Source organism: Camponotus vicinus, unplaced genomic scaffold, assembly GCF_025532165.1.
Source record: "Camponotus vicinus isolate PSW18456_S1 unplaced genomic scaffold, iyCamVici1.0 SCAF_1, whole genome shotgun sequence".
Lineage (NCBI taxonomy): Eukaryota > Metazoa > Arthropoda > Insecta > Hymenoptera > Formicidae > Camponotus > Camponotus vicinus.
Window position 1 is genome coordinate 22154873 of NW_028141945.1, and position 22016 is coordinate 22176888.

General features: G+C 35.4%; 3 protein-coding genes and 2 long non-coding RNA genes across 18 annotated transcripts in view; 2 read left to right on the forward strand and 3 right to left on the reverse strand.

Moving 5' to 3' along the window:
• The window catches only part of LOC145959567 (uncharacterized), a 101598-nt gene extending 98911 nt beyond the window's left edge, over positions 1–2687 (reverse strand). For both annotated transcript variants that reach the window (XR_014435078.1, XR_014435077.1), the window contains exons 1-3: positions 1818–2687; positions 622–1727; positions 95–241 (exon numbers count right to left, since the gene is read on the reverse strand). This is a non-coding gene — a long non-coding RNA (uncharacterized LOC145959567). The remainder of the gene's footprint in view (positions 1–94; positions 242–621; positions 1728–1817) is intronic.
• Positions 129–2230, forward strand: LOC145959566 (uncharacterized). Its single transcript, XM_083078540.1, has 2 exons — positions 129–322; positions 531–2230. The coding sequence occupies exons 1-2, from the start codon at positions 146–148 to the stop codon at positions 2151–2153; spliced, it is 1800 nt and encodes a 599-aa protein (XP_082934666.1). The 5' UTR covers positions 129–145; the 3' UTR covers positions 2154–2230.
• Positions 2688–2878: 191 nt separating the features above from the next.
• On the reverse strand, positions 2879–9033 carry Ptip (PAX transcription activation domain interacting protein). Of its 2 annotated transcripts, none has more exons than XM_083078550.1 (9): positions 8753–9033; positions 8232–8416; positions 5730–8101; positions 4974–5418; positions 4637–4821; positions 4286–4527; positions 3809–4078; positions 3411–3615; positions 2879–3241 (listed from the first exon to the last, which is right to left on the reverse strand). In XM_083078550.1, the coding sequence occupies exons 1-9, from the start codon at positions 8846–8848 to the stop codon at positions 3168–3170; spliced, it is 4074 nt and encodes a 1357-aa protein (XP_082934676.1). In that variant the 5' UTR covers positions 8849–9033; the 3' UTR covers positions 2879–3167. The 2 variants fall into 2 exon arrangements, with proteins under 2 accessions (XP_082934676.1, XP_082934677.1); XM_083078551.1 differs by lacking the exon at positions 8753–9033 and adding an exon at positions 8576–8648.
• Positions 8440–19823, forward strand: LOC145959573 (uncharacterized). Of its 5 annotated transcripts, XR_014435084.1 has the most exons (6): positions 8440–8942; positions 9014–9144; positions 16230–16793; positions 17075–17263; positions 19139–19231; positions 19571–19823. It is a non-coding gene; the product is annotated as an uncharacterized LOC145959573 (long non-coding RNA). The 5 variants fall into 5 exon arrangements; XR_014435083.1 differs by lacking the exons at positions 19139–19231; positions 19571–19823 and having other exon boundaries at positions 17075–17539; XR_014435086.1 differs by lacking the exons at positions 19139–19231; positions 19571–19823 and having other exon boundaries at positions 16233–16793; positions 17075–17539.
• Positions 9585–22016, reverse strand: part of LOC145959570 (uncharacterized) — a 126134-nt gene continuing 113702 nt past the window's right edge. For 6 of the 8 annotated variants that reach the window (XM_083078545.1, XM_083078544.1, XM_083078541.1 and 3 more), the window contains 4 exons: positions 14272–14495; positions 12924–14082; positions 12127–12600; positions 9586–11623 (listed from right to left, as the gene is read on the reverse strand). In XM_083078545.1, coding sequence (XP_082934671.1) covers positions 10979–11623; positions 12127–12600; positions 12924–14082; positions 14272–14495 — 2502 coding nt within the window. In that variant the 3' untranslated portion in view covers positions 9586–10978. Of the gene's footprint in view, positions 11624–12126; positions 12601–12923; positions 14083–14271; positions 14496–22016 lie in introns of all 8 variants that reach the window. The other 2 variants (XM_083078548.1, XM_083078549.1) reach the window with 2 other exon arrangements.

The following is a 22016-nucleotide window of genomic DNA, read 5'->3' on the forward strand; positions in this document are numbered from 1 at the left end:
GTTCAATTCACACTATCGCGCGTTTGCATGCTTTAATAACAGTTATTTATGATCATGCACGCGCATATATGTTCAACTAAAACTTTTTATATACCTTGAATTGGATACCACTCGACAGTACGATTGGATCAGTTCGATACAGAAAATGTGGCTTCACTGCAGCATATTGATCTATATATTTGGATTTCTTCTCGTAAAATCATCTAGGTCGTTCGATGATGCCGTAGGATATTCCTCGTCCCTGGATAGAAAATTAACATTAAAATTAAAAACGGCGACGCAATTAAAACACAATCTCGGAAAGATTCTTCATGAGTTGCCGGTAAGCTATCTTGTTTTCTAAGAAATAAAAAGATATAAGTTCAAGTGATTCAAGGCTCGCGCTTTTGAAGTAAATTAATTTAACAAATATAAGTAAATTTTATTAAATTGATACTTGCACGTGATAATAAATAATTGTATAGCTTAGTAGACTTATTAAGTTAACTTAATTAATTTATACGAGATGTATTCTCCCGTTCGTTTCTCAGAGACAAAGTTATGAACTGTACCACTCCGTAAAGACTATCGAAGATTACTTGAAGAATGGAGGTTTACTGATTGAATGTCTTGATATCTTACCTTCCGTAATATATGCGCCTATCGGGGAACAGATAGATGTTATTCTCGAATCCATGGAAAATCATTTGCCCAAGTTCGTTCTGCCAGCGATATCCTTCGTCAGGCGATCCTTATCGCAAGGCGTTTTAGACGCTGATGAAATCTATCGACCGACATTTGGGCCACTGAAGGCTGATCTGTTCGAAAAGATACCTCTGACAGAATTGAAGAAAGCGGCTTTGCCTTTGATCTATCACAAACCGATCAAAGCTCTTGTGGGACCATGGTCGAAAATAATCGGTGAGACGGCATCGTTGATCAACGACAAGATCGTCCCTCCGCGTCGCCAATTAATTGCTTATATGCTGGCGAATCTCAGGATACCCGACATGACGGCGGAGGTAAGAGAATCGATCGCGTATGTCGTTGAACATTTACAATCGCATGGCAAGCGCGAATTGACCGACTTCAGCGTGTCATCCGATCCATACACATTAGTCGCCAATGCTATCTCGAGTCTACAGAATGAGATTTTGATTAGCGTAAATACATTGTTGCCATTTCTGAAGAAACCTGCGGAATGTCGGAAATCTGCAGAATTTTCCAGCTTCTTTCAGAATAATATTTTGAATTATACACTTCTGATATTGAGGGATAGGATGATTTCCAGGTCAAAAGCTGGCATTATGCTCTTATCCATGATGAAAAATAACACGGACGTACGAGACACCATCGAACGACTCTCGCCTTTCGAGTACGCATCTTGGGGAGATTTGCTACTGGCTTTCGTTAGCCAACTCAGGCGTCGGCAAGCTCATCAGGATAGAATGTCAGATATCGTGGACACCGTCTATGGTGAATTGATTCTGAGAAATTCCCGAAAACATTGGCAACTCTTGAGGAATTCCATTATCGCTACACCAATCCTCACTGCCATAGCCAGAAGAGAAAGCTCTTCTAAGATCCGAAGACTCCTTATAGAAGTGGCTTCGGATAAAAGCATCAAGGAGGAAATCTGGCAGAAGGCTCTCGCTTTTGCTTCTTCAGAGGATATCGACGGACCAATGGATGCCGTTTTGAAGACACTAAAGGCTTTGCTAGCTTCGGGATTTCTTGACCAGACTGCCCTATTGATAAACATCGCTGAATTAGTGACTACATACGATAACAGAATTAATCAAGGTCAAGCTGAATGTGTTAATCGATTGGAAACGTACTTGGCTAATCTTACTCAAGTAAAAATTGGCAAAGAGATGACAATCGAGAATATTGATGTTGAGGATCTTCTTCAGGCTCTGCCTGATTTAGATATCTACACGGATGAATATAGAAATTTGAAGAGTTTCTTGTCTCAAAAGGAGTTAGAAGCCAAGATAGGGCAAGTTGACGTAAATGCACATCCCACCAGAGGTAGATTGCTAGCACAGTTACTGCAAATGATAGAGCTTGCCGGCGGTATCGATGATAGTCTACGTCACTTGGCTAAACAGTTTGTTGACAATGTGGCTTACGAGGGCTACGGCTCTGGCGCTTTGATGTATCGTTCCAGTTAGCTTGAGGCTGAGCACGTTTTCCTATGATTCTTGATTGAATAAATCTTATTTGATAATTATATTGATATTTTGCATGAGAAAAGAAGGAAATATTTATCAAAATATATAATGATATTATATGTCAAATTAATGATGTTAAAATTGACAGTTTCCTTATTCCTAGATTCACTTCAAAATACACATATTACTATCGTTAAGCTTGCCTATTAAGTTCTTTTCTTTTCTCAATTAAGTTAAGCAAAAATTTTTACAGCATGTTTCATGCACCATTATGAAGATTTTCTTAATTCCTAAAATTATACGAAATTTCTCATTTAGAAATACATTATCTACCAACTTTTGTATTTGGCATGAATAAAGAAATCTTATACTTTTTTCTTTTACAATACTAGTAATGTCTGCTATCTTCAGAACTATAAGAAAAAATCCGCAAATTTTAATGTCATATTAATTATAACGATTATTATATCCCAGCAAACACCAAATAACAGTTATATAACTGTTAGTTATAATTTCCCACTCAACAATATAACTGTTACATAACAGATATGTTATGTAACAGTTATATTGTTGAGTGGGAAATTACAACTAACAGTTATATAAATGTTACTTGGTGTTTGCTAGGATATGTGTAAAATGCAATAAATGATTTATGAATAAAAGAAATAATGTTAATATATTATAAAAATTTTGAATAACGAGGTAAATAAATTATTGAACAAAAATATGTTAAATGTATATTAAATGTATATATATATAAATTTTTAATATACTTTTATGAGTGTGTGTGTGTGTGTGTGTGTGTGTATGTATATACAGATAATACAAACCACAATCGAAAAGATAGCATGGGTGTACACATATAAAAATAATTTTCTTTTGTATCATAAAATTATGTTCTTTATTGTCCCATTGTTGAAGGTAAGCAAAGATTTTTGTCTCGAAAATAACTCACTAAGAACTTGGTAGGCCCATAATAGGGATAAAAATACGGTAATGTATAACTTGCATATTTTAAACTTGACTTGCATCAGGTTGGAAGTATTGTCGTGCAATTGCGCCCAATACAATTTCTGCACTATACACATCTGTAAATTTTTCAAATAGAAAAACATGTAGTTATTGAACATGATTTTCGTTGCACGTATTATTCACTTAATTTTTAATTTTCTTGTACAAAGAAAATTAAAAATTAAGTGAATAATATATAAGATCACAAAATGTTAATTAAAAAAAAACTGATTTGTAATTACTTACTGATATTTGCACGTAAGATATCGGAAAGCAGATGAAGGTCATTTTCATGAGTTATGATGATATAATTTAATTTCTCGGTATTCATTTCTTGTATCTGTGCAAGTGTTCTACGCGTTTTTTCCATTGTACCTCCCGCACTTTCTATTATTTCTGCCATCGCCGAAGGAGATGGTATCACACTCGGTGTGACAAAAAATATCTTACCCTATTTAAATGTGAGTATAATAGAAGCAAGTTAAAAATGTAAAAATGAATTAATTAGATAAATGGAAAATAATATTACATTTTTATTTGTTTTTATGTGTTTAAATATGAAATATAGTTAAACTATCTATCATATTAGGAATCACGTGATTAAAAATCACTCTTTGTATATTGTGATCAAAGAATTTAATTACCTTAAGTACTGTTCCTCGATTAGGACTCGCTAAAGCTTTCTCAATATTGCAGTTAAAATTCTTTTCAAATTCTGCATCGCCGAGCATATATGCGCTTTCATCTACAAAAGTGTTTTTCGCGGAACAATCGAGCAACCATTGCAAACTGACGATAAATTTACATCGCGATAAACAACACAATAATTTCACCGTTCGTAATGGTGCTGACATTACCAGATGAGTGGCATCTCGCCAACTAACAGCCAAAATACCTCCCAATTCTCGAATTCTCTGAAAATCACATAAACTAGATGTAATAGCAAATGAAAATATAAAAATAAGAGATATGTAATACATGTATAAGGGGAATGAAAGTATGAAATGAAGAAATGCAAAAGAAGTAGGAACGAGAGATTAAAAAATAATTGTAAGAAAAGATATCTTTATTTATAATTTCACCTATGTTCCGAAAGGCCAAATATAAAATTTATACGATACCTTGGCATGTTTTCTGGGATTTATACCAGAAAATAGTATTTTGGGTTGTTTATCAGGTGGCGGAGGATCAGGATTACTAACGATGATTGGTTCCTCCAAACCCAGAAGATGCGGTTCTTTATTCAATAATGGGCCATCCAATCGTGGCTTTTTATATTTTCTGATAGAATTTGGACCCTGACCAACCTGTTTTACCTTGTCGTACGATTCTTGAGTAATGTTTATTGGCATTTTCCAAGCAGCTATAAAAGATAACATAAAGAAAATTATTTAATAGAGCATTTTATATAATAGAATTATTTGAATTATTTAATAATAATCTCTTCATTTAATAACTAAGATATGTTATACCCATAAGATGAGGCACAAGTGAATAATCTAGTCTGAAAGGATTATTCAGATTAAACTGCTGATACTTTGGACCCTCGAGTTGATGCAAAGCGTTCATTTGTCCACAAAGCAAATCTGTCAACCATTGTGCGTTTACGACGTTAGTTGACCATTCGCGTGCCTTTTTATACTTTTGTCCGTCTGGTCTAAAATGTATATATTCAAACATGTATTTATTTTGTAATACTCATATTCATGTAACACAATATGAAAATAATCGCAACAGAAAAAATACATTCAAAATATAAATAAAACAGTTCCAGAACAGCAAAGAATGACACGCAATAACAATCAGTACCTTCTGCAAACGAGGAGAGTGTTATGTTTGGAAAAGTAGTTCGTGTATTTGGCCCCTAAAGCCTCTAACATATGTTTGACTTTTGCTCGTTCCTCTCCCTCAAATCCAGAAAATGATACGATTTGTTTGACACATGGAAGCTCAGTCAAGCTAAACGGCGTTGGAAAATGCAAAGCATGCCAAGGTGGTAGCACTTGTTGCTTATTGACAACATCAGAAAGCCAATGTGCACTAACGCAACGTTTTCCTTCGCGTAACGCTTGCACTACGGTTGGATGCTTTTGCGTGATGGCCAATACATGTGTCGCACGAGTGCAATATTGCGGTTCTACTTCGCCACCATGTCTCTCGATAACTTGCTTCCAGACTAAGACTTCGCTTGGGCGCTGTACATCATATTCGACGATAACGAAAATACATCCTAACAAAAACAGATCTGGCGGCACTGAAATTATAAATATTCTTTCATCATTGGCAATATAATATTAAATGTAAAGCAAACAACACTCCTCAATAACATCAAATTTCATGGTTCTCCTATTCTTTTATAGAATTATAGTGTTATGTCCCTGAGTTCGGCATGTCAAATCAAGTCAGCGTTAAAAATCATCCCTTAACGCGTTGTTAAGGGTTATAAAAAAAAGAGCAGACAAGAGAGATTCGAGCTATCAGATTGTTCGGACGCGTTTCCGACATAGAATTTTTGTTTCTTTGTTAAATTATATTATAACAATAATATAGAAAATAGACACATACGTTTCAAGTTTGGATTGTGACCATAAAATTGAGTCTTGGGCTGTGGCATAACTGGAGGATATTGCATCTTTATTGGTGCTCCTGATGGTGCACCATTTGTTATATTTCCCAAAGTTCTTCTTTGATAAGCAGCCAAGAGCTGTGGGTCCTGCGAAGGAGGAGGTGGAGGTCTGTGCTGCGCAGTCATCAATCTCAATTGACCAGCCGCACTACCCTCAGTAGCACCGCCTTGTAATCTGCTGGTTAGCATATTAGCCAACGCGGTTTTCGTTTTGGCGTTGACGACAAGTTGTTGATCTGGTGGAATATGTGCATTATTTGATAGAGATGTTAATGGTGCCTCTTGCTGCGCGCCTTGTTGCTGTTGCTGCTGTTGTTGTTGAAGATGTTGCAGCTGTTGCAATCTAGCCATTTGTTGCTGTTTCTGCATCTGTAACTGCATCAATTGCTGAGGCGTCAGCTGTCCCTGTTGAAATGTCTGTCCTGTCTGTGACGCTTGCGGTCCTTGAACAGGTTGTCCAGTCGGCACGATGACTGGATTGGAAGAGTTTATCGGGGTTAATGCCGGTGGCTGTACCCCGGAATGCACGGGTTTTTGTCCAGGAGTTGGTGTGAGTTGCGGTCCCATCATCTGAGGTTGAACTTGTGGAATCCATTGTAAATTGGTCGATTGTACCGGTTTACCAGGGTTTCTGATAACAGCAATGTGTGGACCTTGTTGACGATTCTGCATTTGTCGCTGCAATATAAGATTTCGCTGCTTCTGAAGTTTCTGAATAAATTGGGCTCTTTGTTGAGTGTCCATCTGTTGCAATTGCAGATGTGTCTGCTTATCCAATTGAATCAAATGTCTGGGAAGTTGATTCCATTGCGCTTCGGATCTCAACGGCCCAATTTGCTGTTGTCTCTGTTGCAACTGTAAATGGTACTGTTGTTGCTGTTGTTGCCACTGCGGATCTCGTTTCACGATAAATCCTTGCTGATTTGGTCCGATTAATTGTTGATTCTGCTGTTGTTGTACTTGGCCATCCCTTATGACAAATTGTGAACTTTGTGGGGCGGATTGTTGCAATTGCTGCGAAATCTGTTGAATTTTTTGCTGCTGCTGCTGCTGTAATAAAATAAGTTGTCTTTGCTCAGCAGCAAGCTGCTGTGATGGGGCTTGTTGTTGAGTCAATTGATGCTGACTCGCGATCTGTTGTTGTTGAGCAGGTAATTGCTGTTGCTGCTGTTGTATTACCATCTGCTGCTGTTGTTGTTGTTGTGTTGCCAATTGCACTTGTTGTTGTTGCGGTGTTAAATGTGGTTGTTGCGTCGGCAATTGATTTATCTGTTGTTGTTGAATTATTTGATGTTGATTCAATTGCTTTTGTTGTGATGTTAATAATTGTTGCTGCTGTGGAGTTAATTGATGTTGAGGTAATTGTGAATTTATTTGCTGTGGTTGCTGTTGCGGCATCAGTGATTGTTGTTGCCCTATTAATTGTTGTTGTTGTACTTGAGGTGATAATTGTTGATTTAAAATTTGTTGTTGGTTATATGATGGCTGTTGCAACTGCTGTTGATGCGTAAGCTGTTGTTGCGTTAATGGCTGCTGTGATGTTAATGGCTGTTGTTGTAACAATTGATGTTGCATATTTATTTGTTGTTGAGATAACTCTTGTTGTTGCATTTGCGGTGGCATAGTTTTTATTTGTTGAGAAACATTGCTTTGCTGAGGAGGCTGTGGAAGCCAATTTGCTTGATTAATATTAACATTCTGATCGGAAACTGATGGAACTGGGACGTTCGCGGATGTTCCCAAACTAGACGAGGCAACAGGTCGCGGAAGCTGTTGCGATTGCATATTCACAGTATTCTGTCCATTCGTCGAATAAGAAACAGTTGCTGTACTGGTTGCACCAAGACTCTGTGTAGTACTCGCTGACACAGGTGGACTTGGTTGATTCCATGGCATCCGTTGCTTGAGTTGCTCCAACATAGCTTTAGTCCGATCTTGTTCCTCTTGCGCGATGCTATTATCAGTGTCTTCATCCATAAATCCAGTAATCATAGCCGTTGAGCTGTTTGGAGACATTAGCAATCTGGGATGATATTCCACTTCGCTAATGAGAGTGTTTTTCTTACAACATTCTGTCACCCAATCAGGTGTTACAATAGGTATATGATGCCTCGTGGCAGTTTCATATTTTACACCACTCGCTTTGCCTGTGATCAAATGAGTGCAATATCTATCCAAGTGTAGTTGACATTTGCCACCTTGCAATGTTATCATTGCCCAAAGTGACTTGCTGTCCGCTCGACTTATCTGGGATAAGCAGATGCGTACATTTGAGAATAATTGATTCTCTTCTGGTGAGAAATATTTTGCTCTGTTTACATGTATAAATTGATTCGTTAAGAAAATTAGAATTCATACAAAAGATAATAATTTTATACATTCATATAACTATTAAGCAAATAATATTAATATTAAAATAATTATCTTTCCTAAAAGGATACGGTAGAAGTTTGTTGCATTTAACAGAATATAAAATCCAGTTTTGTGTGACTGCTGGAATTTCATATATATCTTTTGCTTGAGAAATATCATTTTCTAATGCATCGTAGCCTGCTATCAAATGTGTAATAAAATCACTGAAATAAATGGACCTTTCAGCTCCACCTTCTTGCAGTAGATTCAAAATCTGTAAATAGTTTAAAAGCATTGTTTATGATTGGTAAACAATAATTGGTTTTCAACAAACATATGTAACATATAATGTAAGTTGCATGCATTCAATGTTTTAAACATTACAAAAAATGTTACAGGAAGAAAATTAGTTTAACAAAAAGAAAGACGATACGTTGTCTCACAAATTGTACGTATGCCTCATATTATAACCTCCATTAGACAATATATTATCGATTTCGGAGTAAAGTAATGGAAGAATCATTATAATTGTCGGGAACATCGTACAATTGTTGCAAATTTCACGGTTATCGGGTCCGTTCGACGAAAACGCGGGAAACGATTGTCGTACCTTCGGATCACCCTCACCGCTGACGTAGTACTTGACGTTGGCAAACAGAGCACCGTCGAGCTTCAAGTCCTCGAGACCAGCCCGTATGTCGCCCATCTTGTCGGATCTCGTCCCGATGGAGACTCACGTTTGCGGCATCACAGAAGCGCGCGAACCACGCGCGAAATCGTGCGTGCCACGAGCCAGGAAGGTATATATGACTTCGCAGTATTTGATAACAAAGTTCCCTGCGCGACGCTTTTGTTATTATTATGATTGTAGGTTATGTGCGCGAGCTTTGTGTGGCGCTACATCACCGTTTGGGATGCGTTCGAAGATTGTACTCGTGAGGCGAAGCAGCGTTTAATTGGCGAATCCGGATCAAAGGAGCAATGATTTCTCTGTCCTGATTAGTAAGTTTGATTTTACTTTGTCACACGAATAGGATTTCCGAACACACTCTTGATCCGTGCGCCTCTCACGTGACTCGAACCGCGAAATTCAAATTGTACCGCACAAAGCATTTTATTATCGTTATTACATTATATCGACGATTTCACTAATAATCTATTTTTAATTTAAAAGAAAAACTGCAAATAAAATTTAATTTAAGTCAAAGTATTTTATATATTAAAATTACAAATTTAAATTCAAGTTAAAATTAAGAAAAAAGATTAAGATAAGGGATTTTTCATCGCAAATATTTGTGATTTGATTTAAATCTGAATAAGAATACGTATACCTTTCTATAGATTATTAATATTATTTATCCTATTTATTATAATTTATATTTATTATTTATAGATTATTAATATTATTTAATATTATTTATTATTTATAAATCGTGAAGTCGTACATATATTTCACGTACATACAATAAAGATTAGGATAAATTAAATGTAAAAACTATTTAAAAAATTACCACTTCAGGGGAAGCGATAAAGGATATAAAAATCACAACATTTGAAAACATTTGCTTTATTGTATGTTCCTTTCTTCCGCACATAGTAGGTACATATCAGCATCTAAAATGCTTCTCCTCGTAATCCAGCAAAATTCATTTTTCTCGTGTTAACTTTTTTATTCATATCTCCTATTTCTTTTCTCAGTAATTCTACCCTCATGCATTCGCTCTCTTTTTTTCTTTCACTCATAGATAAATAAATTATCGACTAAATATGTACAAGATTTTTTAATAATTCTCTCTTTCCTTACTTTAATAGTCATTTGTTGCTTAATAGACGTATCTTGTAAAGACTCTAGAAATATTGAGCTTGGTCTGGTCAGTATACGTAATATATTCTCATTAAGTTTTTCCTCGCTTTAAATTATATTTCTCTCTTTCTCTCTTTTCTTTCTTTCCGTTTCTTTTCTAAAATTATTTATTCCTCCTCGCTTCGTACAACTGACTAACATCTCCGTTCGCTCGTGGTGCAGCTTTTTAGAAATATGATTGAGAATAAAATCAGGGGAAGAAAAGAGAATATCGCCAACAAATTGGCAGGATGATACAAATATCTCCTATGAATGGCGCGATATAATGATGTATACTGGTTGTTGATGTTATAGCTAAAGTTTCGATTTTTGCCCCAGATAAGTTTTAAATTCGTATTTAAGAAACTCCCTGTATTGCAACCTTGCTGCGTTAATACATAGCTACTTTGAGGTACTCTTGTACATTAAATTACGATATTTATATATAACTTGTGAATATGCCAAGTATAATATTTCCTCAGGCACACCTGTGAATATTTACAATAAATCGAAATTTAAAAGAAATCAAACAATTCGAAAACTAATTATGTCAGCGATAAATCTATATATAATACAAAACAAATAAAAAATAAAAAATGAATAAAAAAATAAAAACTAAAAAGGTATGAAACAGAGAATAAAAAAGTCATTACTTTCACACGCGGGAGAATATCAGCGTCGTACAGAAAGGAAATGTACAAGTTTGCCGATTCTGCAAAGTAGATCGCCCCCGATACTGGAAAAACTAAATTAAAAAGAAAAAACAGATCTTTTTTTAAAAAAAGAAGTTTTCTTAACGACGCTTTGTTAATCAGACTACATCATAGTTTCGCTGCAGCTAGTCATATTATTGAAATCTAATTGTGAGTACGAGCGATGAGTGTGTTCGCAAAAAGCTGCACTACCGTCGGACCCAGCAAGCGGGTTGCACCATCCGTCGGAGCGTATTGTGTTTGTGAGGTAACACAGTATTTCTAGAATCTCATTAATGCGCTAGGAACCCGGGCTGGCATTATCGCCGCTTCTTCTCCTCGCCTCGAGCTGCTTAGCCAGTAGGGCGACCTCCCAATTATTGTAGCCATCCTGCCGCGTGATTTTGTCATCATCGTCGTCCTCGTCGTCTTCTTCCTCCTCTTCCTCCTCGTTCTCTTCGTCGCCTTCGTCACTATCGCCCTTGCGACGCACGCAAACATCGAACTCCTCGTCCGATCTACTGTCGCTGTTCGATTCCAAATCGATCGCCACGTCTTCCCGCGATAATCTTTGCGGCATTATCGAATTCGGCAGGTCCTGCAGTTCCAGGGTCTCCCTCTCCGAATGCTCTTCCCATGATCGCCTGCTGCGTGAGCTCGAGCCCACCGATGAGCGTCGATCGCGCAATCGCGCGGTCAGGACGGTGTCTACGGAACTGTCACGCATGAAGGGGTGGTCCTCGCAATCGTCATCGAGATCCTCCTCCATGGAAGCGTCGTGCTCAGTGCTGTCCCCGCCGGAGTCGTCGTTATCGTCGTGCGACTTCCTCCTCTTTCGTTCGAGTTGTTGGATCCGCAACTGCAATTGCGATATTATCTCGTCGCGTTTGCGAACTTCCGACTCCAGCGATGTAAACTGTCGTACGAATTTGCTCTGCATGTCCTCCTGTAACGTCAAAGACGTCAATATGATTAATTGGACAGCTACCATGCGTTATACGGTAATGAGACTGCTATGAGCGTAGTTGGGTAATTGATGGATGGTCAACATCTGGCGATGAGTAGATAGAATTTAATAGTTTGGAAAACATGTATCAATATGTATGGTGGACTTAAATTTACATACTTTGAAGTAAGAGCGAGAGATTCTGCATTTCTTTATAAAGAATAATAATAAATTTAAGAGATATCAAAATTTAAAAAGTTAATTACTTATCGATATGATATCTCTTGAACAATTTTTTTTCTTATTAAAATATTTATTTATATTGTCGATAAATATTGATTTTGCAAACATCAAGATGAGATATCTCTCGTGCTGACGAGAGCGATTCTTTAATAAAAGCACTCCTGCGGAATACGTGATGACAGCAAGCGCGGGAGAGAGGCCACAAAGCACGTCCATCAAAAACAAAGGAGACAAAGGAAGTAGTCGCGTGTGGTACTCACCAGGCCTGCCTTGATAACCTCGCCGACTCCAGAGAGTAATTCGCCCAGGCACTCTTCCTCCCGTGATCGGGATACCGTTTGCAGGATACCGGCACTGCCTACAGGACGGAAACTGATTGTGAGTTTATTGGGCGGCGACAGTGACGGCTGATCCTGGGACCCGGAATTCGACGACGGTGGTTGCAGAGGCTGTTCGGATGGCGGACTTTGCAGCGTGTATTTATTAAAAGTTACGCTCTTGGACAACTTTGAGTGTCGCGCGGCATAACCCTCGATCGTCGGTGCTCTCATCAATTTTTTCAACTCGGCAGTCGCCGCTTGTCTATCCGGTGTGCTAGTAGCCGAGGTCTCACTGCTGCTTGCCCTACTACTGCTAGCCGATAATTTCTTTAGGATACTCTTCAAATTCCGCCTTTCAAGCGTCTCGTTTTCCGGCGACAGTTGCTCCACCGATGATACTGACGCTTGTCGAGCCTTATGAAATAAAAACTCGGATTAGAAATTGAACATTGAACAATTGTAATGTTAAAATTAATATTTAAATTAGATGTTTTTATTATTAACCTTTATAGAAATATTTTCTCTGCATTTATTTATTAATATTTGTGTTTTTCATACACAATTTTAATAAGCAAAATACCAAATAATGTTTTCTAAATAATTTATAGAAAGTACAAAAGCATATGCTTGCAATCTATTTTTCTTCAAAATTTGATATTGATTTTTTAGAATAGATAGATATGATCAAATTAGAAAAAGTCATTACATGTAACAGAAAGTACATAATTATTATTTACTTGATTGTATTTGGCTAGCTTTCTGGCGTATTCGATGGCACAGGCTTCTGAGTGACTCCTCGTGAGATTGCTGTCAAACTCTGACTCGGTATTCTCGCCACAGTCGAGGGATGAACTTCTGACCGCCTTTTCCAACTCGGCCAGTTTTTGCCTCTCGTTGAGAATTTTGAGCTTCTTGACGAACGGCAGGCCGCAATACTCTGGTGATAAATCGTCAACAGAGGCATACATTTTGGTCTGCTGTAGTTTTCTGGCCGGTGGGCTTTTCTGCGATGAATTTTCCTTGGTCATCAACGATGCCTTCTTCAGAGCGACCCAAGATTTTTTAGCCTCGTAGATTGCCTCGACTTGCGAAGTCGTGGTGGCCGCGATAGTCGCGATGCCGCTTTGATCCGAAGATGGCTGTTCGTCGGACTGCGTGCTCGTCTCTTCAGGAATAGCGTTTTTGGGCAGCAGGTGTTCCTTGTTGATGGGCATTTCTTTCTTGGGCAGCAGGTGTTCCTTGTTGATGGGCACTTCTTTCTCCGTTTGGGCCGCTTCCTGCTCGTTCTTTGCCTTCAATAAGAGTATCCTTTGCAGGAATGGTAAATTCGGATTGGTGGGGTTCAAGGCCTCCGATGATGGCGGTGCTTGAGGCTCGGTCACGTGGCTCGGCGTGTCCATCAAGTTGCGTCGTTCCTCCCTCTCCTCCTTCTCCTTCAACAACCTGAGTCTCGACAGCAATGGTAAGCCGGCTCCCAATGGGGACACCGCCGCCGGTGTCTCCTGGCTGTTAGGCAGAGTCAGATCCTGACTCTCATCGATCTTTTGCTGTCTCCTCAAAGCTGGAACTTTCGGTGCCAATGGCTGTAGCTCCAAGCTCTCTTCCGGTCGTGTATTGCGCCTACTCTTCCTCAGGACATTCTTCAGGCCTTTCACGTCACTCTTCAGTTTGTCAACAATCCTTTTACCGGTGCTATTATCGGACGAATCATGGCCCGGAGACGTAGGTCGACGCGACCATGCTCGCGCTACTCTCTGCGCCTCCATCAACCGCTTTCGACCGAGATTCTGAAGAATTTCCTGCGCTTCCGGATAATCCTTCATTGCTGCCAGCACGTCCTCTCGTGAAAGGCTGAATAGCTCGGAATAACCCACCGAACGAACATCAGCTGTGCGTCTGAAAGTTTTTAAGAATTCCAAATTTCCATTTCTCAGCTTTATAGAATCGCGTTATAATCGTCAGTAACAAGAGTTTTAAATATTAATCTCTTGTATAAAAAAAATTAATTCTTTAAGACAAATTGTAAGACGAAAAGTCGTTATGCGAGCTTCATTTTGCAGAAAAGGCTTGAAAAATTTCACTCACTTATTCAGTCCGTCCAGATTGAGTATGCCAATCTCGCCGAAAAAGTCCCCTGCCTTCATTGTCGTTAGGACTCTGCCAGTTTCGCTGATCACCTCCAGAATACCGTCGGCTATTATGAACATCTCGCGGGCGACCTCGCCCTTCCGACATATCGAATCACCGGGGGTGAAAATGTAGGCTTTCATTTTCAGGACGAGATCGTGCAGAAATTCCGGCTGACACTCCTGCAAGATTTGAATTGTTGAATAAATTATTATATCAAATATATGTATAAGTTACATGTTAAATATAAATTATTCATTATTTTCTCCACGTATATGCAAATTTATATGAATAAATTTATAAATTTTAATCTTTGAAAAATTAAATTTTGAAACGCTTTTCCCAATCGTTTTTTTGGACAAAATGCAAATTTTATTTCTAATAAGAACAACTGTTTAGATCTTATTACATCAGTTTTGAATTTTAAGAGCGAAAATTCCACTCGGCATTATTGACTTCATAATCATCTTAAAGTTTAAAGCTTCTCACATATTCTCTATAAAAAAAAGAGATAATTTATGAAGATTTAACGTGCATCAAGTATCGGAATTTTTGCTCCAAGTCTCTGTCATATCGCCTATCTTCGCGTGAGAGATAAAAATTTTTATCTTTCCCCCTCATAAATCTTTCGTTAATCACGCAAAAAGCTTCTTACTACTTTTTCGATCAAATTAAAGATAAGTGACTTTTGTGGAAAATGAATCCATGTTTTCCTATCAAACGTTCGATTTTGTACAATTTATTTAATTTTTAAAATATAGAAAATATAGAAAAATAAAAATTTAAATAATACAAATTATTATTTATGAAAAAAATGAGACTTTCTCTAATTATGATGTGTAATCAGATATTTTATATTTTATTTATTATTTAATAAAAAATACCTAAATTTATTTTTTATTCAGTAAATTAGAAATAATTTACAAAATATTAATGTATAACTATAAATTCTGCGTCAACATCTTTTTAACTAAAAGTTTTAGCGCATGATGAATCGTACTATCTATCACGCCTATTCCATGTTATTCGAAACTAATGTCATCCTCATCGTTTCATTCTTCGTATCAGATCATATCTATCTAATTTATATAAACTTATAGTTACTGCCTCCCATTTGCAATATATATTTATATTTTTAACTTTTTAAAAGGCACACATTTTTTGTATTAAGCGAATTTTTATTAACATTTGTAATTATATGCTAAAAAATACTAGTTTAAATTCTGAAAAGCATAAATTATATCGAAATATATATATATATATATATATATATATATATATATGTATATATATGTAATTAAATATATATATTTTGATAAAAAAAATTTAAAAAAGGGAAGGAAAAAATGGAACGTATACATGTCCACAGCTCTTTAAAGAACTAATCGAAGGATCCATGAGGTGATTTAAGCATTTATAAGTTTTTTCTTAATGAGATTATTAATTTTTTATATTTTTTACATATATACATGTAATACATAATATTAATATACATATTAAATATTATATGTAATATACATATTAAATATTATATGTATGTACACGTATCTCTGGAAATAATATAAATAGGAACAAATAAGTAAGAGGAAGATTGATCGACATTTGCGAGATTACTCGCAATAGGAACCTTTAGTCGCATTTTGTTCTCGGCAGTGCTTAATGGTCGAGAGACGGTAGTAAATTTCTTCGTGAGGTACGATTCCTTTTCCGTGCTACCTTGTCGGAGCCCTTTGCTAATAGAATCGGCCCTACTCAATCTTTCACCGCGATATTTCATTCGATCGACAGGACGTACCATCAAACAATGTGACGTATTTTACACATTCTCGTACCATCGCTTTGATTTGAGACGAGAACACGAGCGATCGAGGCTGTTATCCTCGATCATTGAGGCCTTTTCTGACTTTTTTATTCAGCAGATCGACAATGGACCTCGTTAAAATGCAGTCGGAATGGATGCGCGCATTGGCGCAAGCACAACAACCAAGTGGAAAAAAATACAGGGTGTCTGAATTGACGGCATAAATTGGCGTATTCTTCGATAAGTTCGAGATTGATTCTTTTGTAACGAAAATAATGATGATTTTGGAGTTATGATTGGTCAAAAATAAAAAACTTGACGCAATCTGAGTTGGACAAGACAAAATAATATAAAATTTCATATTTCATTTTAATATCATTTTTATATCTCATCGATTGTGAATCTTACGTTTATAAAGAATTTTAAATTTCTGTTAGTAAAATATTTAATAATAATATCAAGATGATAAATTGAAGGACGAGATACATTTCATGCTGAAAGTTAGGAAAAATTTATATAAGAATCAATTTTTGCTCGAAATTAAAGAATATGCCTCTAAAAGTCTAACACTAAATTAAAAACATCCTATATATATCTCGACGAAATTTACGATTTTAATCGCAGGAAAACTGTATATCACAAGGGACGGTTGCAACTTTAATAACTCGTTACGTGCACCGTAAGTGAGCCAAGTGTGTTGCAATAACAAGCATTTTCACTATGTTATATTCGCAGTCACGGTCTATTTTATATATTTATATCTTGCTTGAAAAAAATATATGCATATATATTTCTATACATATTATACAAGTATATTCTACATATAATGTACTTTTACTTTCCCTTAAATTACGTTAAATTATGTCATTAACTTCAGGATATAATACATATCATGAAAGATTTATTTTTTTCATATCTGACGTAATTACGACCTAATTAACTGATTTTTCACATGCATAGGAATCAATATAAGTGATTACGAGGCATTGCTGTTTCGAAACGGATTATGTGGCAGCAATTTAAAGCGACAAAGACTTGCCAATTACATGCGATGCGGCACTTTGCGAAAATTTTTCCGACTGATAATGGCAATCGTGCCATCAATGCACCCCATCAATGTTCTCTTTTGGAAAGAACGAGGGATAAAAGGTAAGTAAAATAAAGGGATTCCGACGGATTACGCAGACGGAATTATTTGGTCGCTTTAAGCTCGCGATTCGAGATCTGTTCAATCTAGATTCGCCGCAACGTGAACTTCATTATCCCTGCAGTACGGAATATCTCGTACACACATACACACATATACACATTCTTCAATTGGAATAAATATGAGCTACACATATACGATCAATCAGATCCTTTTGGTCTATCAGAACCTTTTCAAGACTGTAAATAGTTCACGGAAAACATAAATATAAAACCTGATACTTTTATTGCGAGAATAATTTATTGTTATGTCATATTATATATTTTTATATTTAATATTTTTATTTTTATATTTTTTTATATTTTTTATTTAATTAATTTTTTTATTTATATTATATATGTTTTTATTTTTATTTTTTTTATTATACATGATGAAAACGATCGTTCGAATAGAATGTTGGTAGCTAATCTCTGGCATGTAAATATCAGTATTTCATTTTCCTATGGTTTGCCGGCGAGATTGTTGCACCGTTCTCAATTATACCGTTTGTTTCTGAAAAATATCACAAGCGCATAGTCCAGTGGGGCAAGTGGAAGCTAAGTAGATTACGTTCGAGCTCGGGGAATTTCAGCTTTTTCAATCTAGATTCGCGGGTAGAAGCGAGTGAACTTCATTATCCCGACTATACGGGTTTTTTCGAAACGCACACATTCGATTGTGAGAATAATTCTAACGAGAACGATTTTGTGCGGATAACTATTTCAAAATTGATCGTTCAATCCGATATCTAAATTTTTCACATTCGCACCAATTAACTTGAACTTTTACGTTTTTTAATTTTTCCTTTTTATCGTTGAACCTCGTGACTATCTTGGGGAATTAATTAAATGTTAGAAAACAATTTCTCGAAGTCATTTCCTCTAAGAGAGCCAAACTTTTTCGTGACTTGCAACTTCGCATTTCTCTTTCTTCCTTTTTCTCTTTCTCTCTCTTTTTGAATCTTCATTTTCTAATTTAATTCTAGCCGTTTAAATCTCGTAATGAATTTCAAGCAATGAATGAAAATGCTCTCTTCTGTTCAAATTTTGCTAAGCATTGCGTTTTCACTTTTGTCTCATGATAGATTCCGTGTTAAATGGTCTATGACACGTACTTCATCAAACTCGTCCAACTTGGAGTGTAATCATAAATTAGAAAATTATAAGACATATTTGAAGAAAATGAAATACGATTTTTATCACCAGATAAATCGTATATGTTTTACATCACATTCTAAGTCTAATATTAATTAAATGGTTTAATTTAAATTTTTTTAATATAATTTAGTCTATTCTAAATGTAAGTTTTCTGACAAGTAAATTCTTCGAAACTGTAGAAATGTTTGTCTAATTTCATAGATCTTATTAAATTTTTCAATTTTTTTTGAAAATATACTTTTTTGGATTCTAATTCTGTTTTTTCAAAGTATAATATTATCGCTCATATTGTCTATTTCTTTCGAAAGTTATGAAAGAGATCTACCGTGATAAAATACTGTAAGCCTGCTATTGTAAGGCAAGTTGACTGTTCCAGACGAATAAAGGATTCAACGAGAAAATAGATCGGATGCAGCTGGAAATGAAACAATTTTTGTCTCGATGTTCCGACAGAAGATAGCTAAATTTTCAATTAAAACGTTTTTCGACGCCTTCCGCTGCATCCTGCATCGTTCCAGTTATTCTCTGGAGAGATATTTTCGAAATATCGGTCGACCCGAAAAAAAAACCGTAACCGTAATTTAGATCCTGCCCGTGAAAGATGCGCGATAAGCAGCTTCACTTTACTTTAAGAGTTATCGAGAAACGTTGAAAAATAAAATAAACTTTATCCTACGCTAGAAATGAGATTTCTCCAAAGCCGGATGAGGCACTTTGCAACGATGCTTTCTGTACTGTGTCACTGCAATTGCAAGAGTATCGAATAAATCGAAAGTAATCATTTAAATATCTATAACAAAATTGAAAGCCATATCCTAAATTGGGGGTGCATCGCGATAAATTTCAAATGTTGCGGTAAAACTCCATATTTTTGAACCCTTTAAAATATTTGTGCGCATGTATAACTTTTAGATGTTAAAAATTTATGAAATAATACATTCAATGTTCACCTGGGAAATGTTCATAATAAGATTTGTATGCCGATTGCATTAGAATATTTGAGAGAAATTTATTCGAACGCGATACAGTCACGCGTAACTCTATCTCGCTGTCATTTATTTCTACTTTTCTCCATTCTTTTTCCTTTCATCACCTCCCTTTTGCCGTGCAAAGAAAGAAGGAAAGGGAAGAAAGAAGAGCGAGGGGAAACGATATTCCGACGTAATGGAAATTCCTCGGATGTGCGGAGATGACGGTCGAAAGACAGAGAGCGAGTTTCCTTTTTCACCAACTTCGATTTTGATCTCTTTTTACATTTTTCTCTCACCCGTTGCGGTTACCGGATGCGAAAATCCTGTGCATAACTGAAATATGAACTTTGACAGCTCCATAACACAAATTTAATCCGGATAACAACAATGTGATATTTGTACAAAAAAATCATCTAATAAATCTCTTTACATAATTCCGAAAAATTATCTTCAAATTAATCAAAATTTCGTATATTTTCAATTTTATCTTCAGGTATATATTAGATATTGATGATATAGAATAAATGAAATTTTCTTGCCTTATTAACTACTGGGGGTGTCGACAATTTAATTTATAACGATTATAAATTGCAATAATTTTTTTAATTATTAATCTTCGAAAAGTGTGTTCATGTATTTTAGCCCAAGCGCGAAATTACCTATTATAGTTACGTCACTGCACTTTGGCTATGGCCTGCGAAATTCAATTTGTCGGCGTATCGCTTTAATACGTTACCTGCCCGATGGCTGACACAACGTGGGCGACACAACATTGTGTTAGCCATCGGTCGCCGACATGGTGGTTAGCGTGTTAACATTCTGGCGAACATTATATGACATACGCAGCATACAGGAAACAAGTTCAGGGTCTAAAGGACGTTACGCGACATGTTCTGAGTTCTAAATTATCAACAATTAACGCGCGTAATGCGATCAGTTTCTTAAAGAAATTGATTGTTAGGAGGTATCAAAAAAGTCAATCATTTTCGATCCATTTTGTTGAATCGTGCACAGAAAAAAATAAGTGTCAAATCAAAACTTATATACTTAAACTAACGCATTCATTGTTTCGTATATACGTAATAATTTATAATCTTCTTAGAAGAATTTAATAATTTTAAATTTCAATATTATAATCTTATTTTAATATTATAATTGTCACCTCAAGAATATATAATTATTTAATTCTACTTTAAGAAAATTATAATCTTTGATTTAAAAATTTTATTTTCTATCTAACATTGTTTCTTTTCTATTCAAGAAAATTAAATCTTAAATCATAAGAATATATTTTTCTCGATTGAACTATATAAAACGGCTTCATTCAAGTAAGCAATTATTCAAGCAATTATATTTTTCTTTAATTAACGCAATATCTCATTTCAAGATTTCCATGTTAAAACTAAATATATTTTTAAAATAAGAATGTCCTTTTTTTCTGTGCACAGAAAAAAATAAGTGTCAAATCAAAACTTATATACTTAAACTAACGCGTTCATTGTTTCGTATATACGCAACAATTTATAATCTTTTTAGAAAAATTTAATAATTTTAAATTTCAACAATATTATAGTCTTATTTTAATATTGTAATTGTCACCTCAAGAATATATAATTATTTAATTCTACTTTAAGAAAATTATAATCTTTGATTTAAAAATGTTATTTTCTATCTAACATTGTTTCTTTTCTATTCAAGAAAATTAAATCTTAAATCATAAGAATATATTTTTCTCGATTGAATGATATAAAATAGCTTCAGTCAAGTAAGCAATTATATTTTTCTTTAATTAACGCAATATAATCTCATTTCAAGATTTCCATGTTAAAACTAAATATATTTTCAAAACAAGAATGTCCTTTTTTTCTATGTGTTGACTTTGAATAAAATTGAAGGATGATCCCATAATTTATTTCCTTAAGAATGTTATTTTCTATCTAACATTGTTTCTTTTCTATTCAAGAAAATTAAATCTTAAATCATAAGAATATATTTTTCTCGATTGAATTATATAAAATGGCTTCAGTCAAGTAAGCAATTATATTTTTCTTTAATTAACGCAATATAATCTCATTTCAAGATTTCCATGTTAAAACTAAATATATTTTCAAAACAAGAATGTCCTTTTTTCTATGTGTTGACTTTGAATAAAATTGAAGGATAATCCCATAATTTATTTCCTTAAGGATTTGACGAGAAACGATCCCTTAAAATTGAGAGAATATCATAAATTCCTCAATCAATTTTTCAAATTCTTTTATAAAAAGAGAATTAATTGTGCTATTAAAATACACTTCGCATGATCCGCGTAAACAAATCTTTCCGTTTGAGCGGATTTAAACGTATTTCCCCGAATGCGGAATTCCTATGGGATGAGATTTCCGCGTGTCGCGTATATAAAGGATATATTATATCTGTCGGGACTTGCCGAGACACGCTGATACATATGTGTGAAAGAGTTGAGGTTGGATTTGCTAGAGCGTGATTTATACATTTCACGTCCCTTGTTATCGTCCAACTTTCTGTGCGGCAAGATAACTCCATATTTCATAGGATGAGTCGATGAAGGATGATATATCATATATTTT

Coding starts and splice junctions, on each gene's coding strand:
- LOC145959566 (XM_083078540.1), top strand. CDS start 146: ATGTGGCTTCACTGCAGCATATTGATCTATATATTTGGATTTCTTCTC. Junction 323..530: donor AGATTCTTCATGAGTTGCCG/GTAAGCTATCTT, acceptor TTCGTTTCTCAG/AGACAAAGTTATGAACTGTA.
- Ptip (XM_083078550.1), bottom strand. CDS start 8,848: ATGGGCGACATACGGGCTGGTCTCGAGGACTTGAAGCTCGACGGTGCT. Junction 8,102..8,231: donor AAATGCAACAAACTTCTACC/GTATCCTTTTAG, acceptor ACATGTAAACAG/AGCAAAATATTTCTCACCAG. Junction 4,822..4,973: donor ACTCTCCTCGTTTGCAGAAG/GTACTGATTGTT, acceptor TATACATTTTAG/ACCAGACGGACAAAAGTATA.